Source organism: Saimiri boliviensis, chromosome 8 (assembly GCF_048565385.1).
Source record: "Saimiri boliviensis isolate mSaiBol1 chromosome 8, mSaiBol1.pri, whole genome shotgun sequence".
NCBI lineage: Eukaryota > Metazoa > Chordata > Mammalia > Primates > Cebidae > Saimiri > Saimiri boliviensis.
In genome coordinates, this window is record NC_133456.1 from 53,106,182 (window position 1) to 53,115,933 (window position 9,752).

Sequence of the window (9,752 nt, forward strand, 5' to 3'; positions counted from 1 at the left end):
GATTCATTCACCCATTGCAAGAGATTCATAAAGACTTTTCTCTATAATGGATCTAGAAATTGATCACTTTTTGGTATTAACAAGCAAAGTTAAGAGGTAATAGATAGCAAGTTTCTATAACATAACTTATTTTGAAGCCATTGGTAATTGGTTCACTCTGAGAAGCTTTTATAAAAGTAAAAATTATAGAGACATAAAGTCTCTGTAATAAAGGTGACTGTATTTAAGACTTCTTTATTTCCTCTCCTTAGAAACTCTCTAGGAAATAAAGCATCAGTGTGAAGGCTCAACAGTTGAACACTTACTGAACACCTACCACATGTCAAATACTGTTTTGGGAGATGGGAATCTTACAGTCTAGTTAGTGATAGGCATAGTTAAAAAGGGTAATTTAAATATAAACTATAGGAGGTAAAAGGGGAGTCTGACTAAGGAGTTATGGCAGTACTTAGCTTACTACAAAGCTTTCAGTGAGGTTTCCTAAAGGAGATAACACTTGAGTTACAATAATTAAAAGATGAACAAGAGTGAATCATGTGAAGAAAGGTGAGAAAGACATTTTGCAATAACAGTATGAGCAAAGGTTTTTTAGTCTGAAATAATATGGAGAATTTCGGTGAACTAAAATGCAAGCATATTATTTTTATGGTTACTGATAATATTTGCCATGTATCCCATAATAAAGATTTTAAACAACTTACATGTTTTTTCTCTTATAATGCTTGATATTATTTTCCCCTATTTTATAGATCAGGAAACTAGGAAGACATGGATAATGTCCCTAGGGTCACAAAGTCATGTCACAAAGCTGACCAGGAATGTGAACCAGGTACTGATAGTCTACAGAGTTGGAGATCTTAGCCTCTATTCTCTACTGCATATTACCTACTTATGCGAGTCTTACTCTAGCTAGATATATAAAGTTTTGAACATATTATTTATATGTATATATGCTTAGAATTTACTCTCTACACAAACAAAAGCATTTTATGAGTTCAGTTTTAATGGTAATAATTAATATCATTAGTATAAACCAACATTTTTGAAAGAGCTTTTTGGATGGAGGACAAAAATATTAGGACTTGAATAAGGCAGGCGACCTGTTCAATGATAGCAAGCATAGTGGCTTTCCTCATAGTGGCTATGAAGAAAATAAGGATCTCTGAAGATCCTATCATTTACCAGTTGAGTGACCCAAGACCCCTTTATCTGAGTCTTCTGATAAACGTATGCCAAATTTTCCCATGCCCCTGTGCTTGGCATTGGCCATTTAAAATGTCACCTAGGTATTCGATCCATGATGCTTTTGTTCAAAGTGAGATTTTGAAGCCAGAAAAATAGGTCTCTGTCTTTTGTTCAAAGAAATGCAAGTGAAACGTCTCAACAAAAGTGGAAGAACAGAGATGTATTATACCCTGGACCCCATCTAGTCTATAGGCGATCCTCTAATCATAACCACTGCCTTCTGGTATTCTTGCATTTTAGGTCATCAAACTCCTCCATACTGTTTCATGATGATAATCATAATAGCAATAATGAATATAAGGCTTGTGATGGCCAGTACTTCATGTATATTAACTTGCTCAATCCTTTCAAATAAAAACATTGTACCTATCAACTTAGCAATCACAAGAGCTAACACTTATATTGCACTTAACACATTCCAGATATTGTTCTAACAGCTTTACTATATTATCTCAATTGATTTTCACAAGAACCCAATCATTAAGGTACCACTGCAATTTCCATTTCATTCATGAGTAAACTGAGGCTCAGAGAGGTTAATTGACTAAGATCACAGACCCAGTTAGGGGTACAGCATGAAAGCAAATCCAGGCATTCTGAGTTCAGAGTCTATACTCCTAACCACTGTCCTTCACTGTCCATCAGTATATCAATAGCAAGAGCTAGACTCTATGCATTAGCTGAATGCATTGAGCCAATGCATCCCTCCTTCCCTCATCTATTAAAAACAGAAATGTAACCATATCACATGCTTAGACAGACAAATGAAAAAGTAATAATTCTGACCATTGGCCCTCCAATTCAGCAAAAACTATAAATCTAACACTAACAAGGAAACTACTCTAGTTGCCAGGGACAGGGAACACAGAGTTCCAAATTTCAGATCCTTCCTTTAGATGCTTTACAGGGGCCAGGGACAGACCACTGATATTTATTAAGCAAGCGTAAGAAGAGATGGTGTTGGCAAGAATCAGAGAGCTGGTATCCTACCATCCAGATTTATATGGTGGATGGGTATCATGGTACAATTTAGTTAAAAGTGATTAACATTGTATTATTTAAATGATGGTTGGATAATCTTAGTTTCATTGCTTTTTGCAAATCCATAAAAACTCAGGTCCAGTGCTGTCATATCTTCCACTTCTAATAGAAGCCAGAAATCCAGATTTTTTATGTGAAATATTTTGGTAGTTTTAAATGTTGAGAACTAATTCAAAATTTGAAAAGTGCTTTTTAGACAAAATACATTTATGGATCAGTTTCAGCCCATAGTCCATGGTTTACAATGTCTCATGTAGTCTGCAGTCTTACAACCTTTTGAAATTTCACCTTAAGTGAAGATTTAGACAGTTGGATGAAATCTAACTTCATTTCTAACCATCTTGGATTCTTTGAAGACACTGTCTTACTTTGTAAAGAAAAACATACCAAACACAAGTTTGAATGAATTTGTAAGTCTTGGTAAAAAGTAATCTTACTGTCCAGAAAGAACTATCAACTCTTATATCTGGAGAGGACATTAGAAATTATCTGGAGCTTCTCCATCCCCTTCTCCACATGAGAGATTAAGAAATTATCCCAGACACTTACCTACAATCAGTGATTCACTGGTGGTAGGGTTTGAGCTAAAACACAGGTTTCAAAATACAGGTGCAGTATCCCTTATCCTTAATGCTTGGGAGAAGAAGTGTTTTGGATTTTGGACTTTTAAAGGATTTTAGAATATTTGTATCATACTGGTTGAGCATCCCTAATCCAAAAATCTGAAATCCAAAGTGCTTCAATGAACATTTCAATTGAGCATCATGCCGTGGTCAAAAAGTTTCATTTTGGAGCATTTTAGATTTTACATTTTTGGATTACGGATGCTAAATATGTATATCCTTTCCTTCATCATCGAGCTTTTTTCATCATTTAGGCTCCCAGATCTAGCCATTCCTGCAGTTACTTCTGTACCAGTCTCTTCACTTACATGCACTAGTAAGTCACTCACCCTCTTTCTTTCTTTTTTGATTTAGCCACTCACACTGGGTTTCTGTCACTTAGAACCAACAGAATCGGACTAGGAGCATCTAACAGTGACTCTTTTCCACATTTCTGCTACCTCATGTTCTCCAGACTGGAATACCTGCTATTCCTATGCTTACTCAAATGAAACTAATTTTTAAAGACCTGACCCTACTCTATTTTCTCCATGAAGATTTTCTCTACTATTATATCCAATCCTCTGTGTGCATGCATTCTTCTCCCATTCTTTCTCCCTTGCCCAATTTAGTACTTCTAATCAGCATCTTACAACTAAAACTTTCTTATTCAGCTTATTTGACATACACATATGCTATCTTGCAAACTAGAAATAAGCTCCCCCGATTCAGGAACCATACATCACAGGTACCTTTTGCCTCGGCGAGAGCTTAGTGCAATGAGTAACTGGTCACTTATTTAGAAGTTAGTTCTAGGTTAGAACTCTCATCATTTCTGCTTAAGTTTTATAGACACCTGGCCCCAAGTCACAAATACTGGTTATATTTCAATATGATAGCTTATTATTGTGTATTGAATTTGCTTTTGCAGTGGGAAGATCCCTAATCATTTGAGTTTTATCGTTTTACTCAGTGCAATTCTTTATGAATGAAACATTTAATTTTCTTTGTCCTTCAGTCCTGTTTTAGGGAATCATAAGCCTATTGCACGTGTGTAATGAGGCAAGAACCTCTCATTACGGTATTCTGCATCTTCAGAAAGTCTCTGCTGCTATCGGAGCATTAACAGTGGCTTCCCACTGCACCAAGGAAAATGGGGAGGGGGAATGCCAAAAAGCCCATTCAAATAATTCAGTTCTTCCTCTGACGAAGAGAAACACAATTCCGTTGGAAGAAAACTTGGTTTAACAGTCACTTTGTTCTCCCAAAAGGTAATTTTTTTTTTTTTAGAATGCAAATCATATGTCCCATTAACAAAGCAAACCTTAAGAATTTTGAATAGAGCAAATGGAGTGCCTCAAAATATATCTGTATAGATGACTTTATTACTGATTCAAAACATACACATACTTGCACTCTCTTTCACACACACATATTTAGCCAGCACTAGATCTTGATTTTTATGAACCGTATTTCTTTTGAGTCTTGCCCAAATAAAGCCAAGTAAATGAATAAAGAAAGAATTTCTATGGCTATGACTCAACATTAGCCATAATTTCATGGGAAGATATAAGCTGAATCACACGGAAATGAGTAGCTTGAACTTACAAGACATTTGTCCTCTTGAATGAAATAGGAGTGCTGTAGAACAGACAGTTTTAAGGATTAACCTTTTCCCCCATCATACACAGACACACATGTACACATGCCTACGTATGTACACACAACACTCATTTTAGACTATTTGAAAAATTCCTACCTCATTTAAAACATGGTCATGTCAATCTAAATATTACATGAATTGCTAACAGTGCCTTCTTTTACATTCCCTCACTGTAAGTAGCTAGTTCACACAAGGTAGCCACCCATCACCGTTACTACATAATTTAGAAACATATGGTAGAGCTTTGCCATGCCAACTTCTAGGTATTCACTCTATCATTCTGACAAAAGAAGCAGCAGCAGCAAAAACCTGCTCTACCAAAACATACATTGTTACATTCTGGTGGGGAGATTTTTGTTTTCGTCATCAATTGTAATTACTACCATGCTATATTTAGATTCACAGTCATGTAACATAATATACCATTAAATGATAATTTTTTTTTTCAAATAGTCTGCTTAAAGTCCCCTTATAATTGGGAAGATTGTTGGAATGCTCTTTTTCTCAGTAAAAGCGACACCAAAGTAATTACCAAAGTGATTACCAAAATTACCCAAATGATGGTACTGTCTCCCTCTCTTCCTTCCAAAGTGTTCTTCTAAGCTAAAGGAAAATCTTCTTCCTTTCAGCTTAAACTAAATGACATAGTAAGGCTGATACAGTCTAATGTTCAAATCGACCTGCTAACAGCTCATCCCTCTCTTTCATATTTTTTAAGAAGTTATAACTAAGTGTCCACTTTGCCCACAGTGACTATAATTGATGGGTGTCCAGAGGAAGAAAGGAGGACTTGTCTCAATTCAGAGAAATAACTCTGGGTAAATAAAGATACCTGAAATGTTAAGATTCTAGAGCTCTTTTTAACCTAGAATATTTCTGCCCAGTATCTCATATTTAAAAAATAGGATTTGGAATCAGAATGCCCCACACTTCAATTGTCATATTTTGCCCATCTATGTGGTGCTTTAGGCAAATTACAAAATTTCTGAGTCTCAGTTTTCTAAAAATGATGGCAATTTGTACATTGTTAGGGAGTTTTAAAATGATTTAAGAACAGAAAAAAAATCTTTGCCTAAAAACTAATAAAATCTGGATAAACTATAGACTTCAGTTAATCATAATGTATCAATATTAGTTAATTGTAACCTATGTCCCATATTATTTTATTAAGAAGGGAAATTAGATATGGAGTATATAGGAACTCTCTGCACTATTTATCAATTTTTTGGTGAATTGAAAGTTGTTCAAAAAGACAAAGTCTATTCTTCTAAAAATGATATATGTGACTTGCACATAGTACGTACTTTAAAAAGTAGTAGTCGGTATTGTGACATAGACTATTTGGTTTCATACGGTGCACTATACTCTGTACAATATGGTCTTTTCTCCGTAATTTAGCAATTAATTTTCATAGACCTCGTTTTCTCTCTCTGACCTCCATGTCACCCTATCCCTTTCTCTACATTTTTTTCTGACTTTTTCTAGTTCATCCTTTTCTATTCTACTGCAAATTCATGTTTAGTTTACAACTAGTTTATCTTTCTCCAAGACTAACTTTAGCTCATGAACTCTATTTGTTGGCTTTAAACTTTGTCACCGTGAATATGCAGACCTTTTTAATTAATCTCAGTGATTGCTTATTTTTTAAAAATCAGAGTTCCAAGCTTTCTACTTGAAGGAGCAAAACACACTTTTCTAGAAAGGCATTAAAAACTTACAGACATAGCAGTGAAAAAGCTTATTTTTTTTGTAAGAATATATTTTGTTTCATTCTTATTCTTATACAAAAAAGTTTTTTGTATAAGAATATTATATATATGTATATATATATATATATATATATATATGTGTGTGTGTGTGTGTGTGTGTGTGTGTGTGTGTGTAAATTCAGCTTCCCAGTATAGCCAACAGCCCTGAGATAGCTTCATTGGGATATGTATTTAGCAACAGGTTGCTGTGATAACTAAAAATAGTTTGACCAAATGCCAGTGTTATCAATCTGTCCTGGAGTCTCTCTGATGTTAAGGTCATGTGTAAAAAATGGAACCAGCATGCCCCTCAAAAACACAGCTTTGAATGGATTCAGGTAAAGCATACAAGCAAATCAGAAAAATCTGGCCTCCTCATGATCTCTAAAGGTGGCTGAAGGTTCTGTTTAGGAGAACTGTGTGTCTGTGGGATTTCTTTCTTCATACTAGTTCCAGACTTAACCATCTATTTAAAGGACAGAGCTCTAGAGACAGACTTTGATAAACGTCTCTAGACATTCCCCCGCTTCCACCCTAAAACTTTAAGTCACAGTTTTCTTTGTCAAAGGAATGGGATATCTTTGGCTGGTGTTGTTATTACTGGGAGAGATTTTGGAGGTTGAAGTTCCCAAGCTATTAAGACACATCTACAATAGGAATACCAACTGAAGTGTGAAATATTAGGTCCTGGGGACCCAACAGCCAACCTTAAAATAACATCCCAGAAACTTTTGCTGCTCTGATACTTTTGCTCTATTGCAGTCCACAATACGGACTGAGAAAACAAGGAGCCACACAGACAGAGATGGGGAGTCATGTGTTAACCCACCTCCTGTCTCTCACCCAGGAAATGTGTTTTATCTTGTAATGAACCTGATAGCCAAGCTTCTGACGCCTGAAATAAATCATCGGTGCTGGGTGGTGTGTGTACACATGTAAGCCAAACAGAAAAATCTGTGCTAACTCAAGGTAAGGGTGGATAAATATGGAAAACCTAACGCGACTACAGCAACACGTAATTTAGTCTTAAATGGCAGAACCGAAAACTTCACTATTTTAAGACACTAGTCTCACAATCTTGGTGGAGTTAGCGTTGGCTGCTCACAATGCCGCTCTGCGGGGCTTGATTGGCTTTTCTGACAGCACACAAGTGCTGCAAATTCATTTAAAAGAGAGAACAGAACGCTAACTTTCTTTACTAACTCACTCCAACTGGGTTCCTGACTGCTTCTCTTCGGCCCCCACTCCCTGCCACTGCCCCTCATCTTACAATACCCCCATCCCTTTCTCTAGATAACGAACAGCTGAGAGAAATAGGCCTTTTTTTTTTTTTTTTAACATCAAAGGCAGCCCAGGGCTGCCTGCCTCAGCCTTGCCCCAGCCTCAGACACAAAAAGCTTTTGATGCCTATAATTGCGAAGCTTTTTGCAGCTGTACTTTATCAAGGCAGCAGTGGCAGGGCTTGGAGGACCCAAGCGAGCCAGAAGGTGGCGGCGAAGTCACCTTGGGAAGAGGATAAGAGGGTCAAAGAGAGGAAGGCGGAGGGGCTGACCCGTTCGGAAGGACCAGAGGGCGTGCCCCTGCTCTGGGGTCAGTGAGGAAGGGTCAGGGGGACTGGAGAGAACCCCAGCCATAAGAAAGCAGTGCCCGAGGACCCTTAGGCGACGCTAGTCGGTGATCAGCTGACCCGGGCAGAGAGAGGAGAGTGCCCTTCGCAGAGTCACGGGAAGCTTCGCCTTCCGGGATTGCTTTCCCCCTCCTGCCTCTGCGGTTGCTCCCTGCCCCTGACGAGCGGAGCGCTGCTCCCAGACGCTTTTCTCCCTCCACCTCGGCGTTCCCGCCCGCCTAACGCACGCCTAGGAGGGCGGGCCCGGAGTTGAGCGCAGCCGCCCTCCGCTGGAGAGCGAAGGGAGCCCTGCTAGCGAGCAAGGCCTCTCTGGGCGCTACGGGCTAAGAGTCACTCCCCGAGCCTCTCGGGCCACAAAGCGGGACCTGCCGGCCTCGCTCCCCAACGCTCCGGGGCTGGGAGGCTCGGGCACGCGGCACTGCGCCCCGCGGCCCTCGCGGGTCCCAGGCGCGCTCCAAGCTGGGTTGGGCCGGGCCTGGGCGAGCCCGGCCGCTGGGAGGGGGCCTCGTAGCCCTTTCCCCAGGGCGCGGTCTCCACCTCTCCTGCTCCTCCTCGCCAGCTGCGCCGCCAGCTCCCATTGTTCGCCCCGCCCGCCAGGCGACGTCCCAGTGCTGCTCCCGGGGCCTCCCAGGCGCACCTACCTTCTGCTGCCGGCGAGCCATGTCGGTGGGCTGCTTGGCGTTAAAGGGGTAGGCGATGCAGCGCATCACGAACACATACAGCTGCAGCCTCTTCTTCCTCTCCTCCTCCTCTTTCTGCAACCGCTCCAACTCTTCCTTCTCCTTCTCGCTCACCACCGACGGGCTGGGGCTGGAGGGCCGGCCGCCGCCAGCGCGGCTGCTAGGTTGCAGCCCCCCGGCCCCGCCGCCGCTGCTCGCGCCGCTGCCCCCGCCGCCGCCTGCGCCCACCCCGGCTCCGGCGCCGGCGCCGCCGCCCCCTAGCCCGGCGCTGCCGGCCGAGCCCTCGCTGGTACGGCTGGGAGACAGGCGCGCGCCGGGGGCGGCCGAGCCGAGCACCTCCTTGCCGCTCTCCTCCTCCACGATCTCATCTGATTCTTCTTCGCTGGACGAAGGGTCCAGCATAGTGGTGCCTGGGGAGCGGGGTCTCTGGAGCCCCGGGCTTGGAGTGCAAAAGGTGGGGGGCGCTGGAGGCAGCCGGGGGTCAGCTCTTGCGGGTAGGCGCTTCTCCCCAGGTCAGGGAGCGAGAGCGCTGCTGCTCAGCCTCGGCCGCCGCGACTGATCCTCCGCCCGGCGGTCGCGAGCTGGGCTCAGACCCAGAAGCGCGAGGGGAGGAGGGGAAGGGAGAGGTGCGTCCGTGGACCCGAGGTGGGCAGGCAAGGGGGAGAATCAATTGCGAGCCCCGAGCCCGCAGCCGGATGCCATCTGCGGCCGCTGAAGGAGGCGCCTCCAGAAAAGATGCCGAGTGTTGCAAGCTGTCGATGCAGCCAAGAGCCGAAGAGGCATCTTGCCGATTGGGGAGGGAGCGGCGCTTACGTGTTTATTGGCTTAACTCTCCCGTGTCCGCGGCGTAAAGGGCTGCAGCGGAGGGCTGGAGGGGGGAGAGCGCGGAGCCTCTCCAAAGCCTCAGAGCCTCAGTACTTCTGACCCCAATGCCTTGCCACCCTCTTCTTGGATAATTTTTTTCCCTTGATCTCTGGCTCTCATTGCCTCAACCCCACTTTCCCACCCGCGGACAAAAAGTTCCTGGGGGAGGGAGAAATCCAGCATCCAGCCGAGCGGGCTGTTTGGAGATGCTAAATCGAGAGGTCTCTTTTAGGAGGAGGAAGTCCGTGAGATCTTATACGGGAAAGAAAGGGTCCATCTCCT

The 9,752-nt window shown here is 42.5% G+C and overlaps 1 protein-coding gene across 15 annotated transcripts in view; it reads right to left on the minus strand.

Moving 5' to 3' along the window:
- CADPS (calcium dependent secretion activator) overlaps positions 1-9,413 on the minus strand; it is a 473,986-nt gene extending 464,573 nt beyond the window's left edge. For 9 of the 15 annotated variants that reach the window (XM_074404484.1, XM_074404480.1, XM_039477487.2 and 6 more), the window contains exon 1: positions 8,568-9,412. In XM_074404484.1, the coding sequence (XP_074260585.1) occupies positions 8,568-9,008 (441 nt within the window). In that variant the 5' untranslated portion in view covers positions 9,009-9,412. Of the gene's footprint in view, positions 1-8,567 lie in introns of all 15 variants that reach the window. The other 6 variants (XM_074404483.1, XM_074404482.1, XM_074404481.1 and 3 more) reach the window with 1 other exon arrangement.
- Positions 9,414-9,752: the final 339 nt, after the last annotated feature.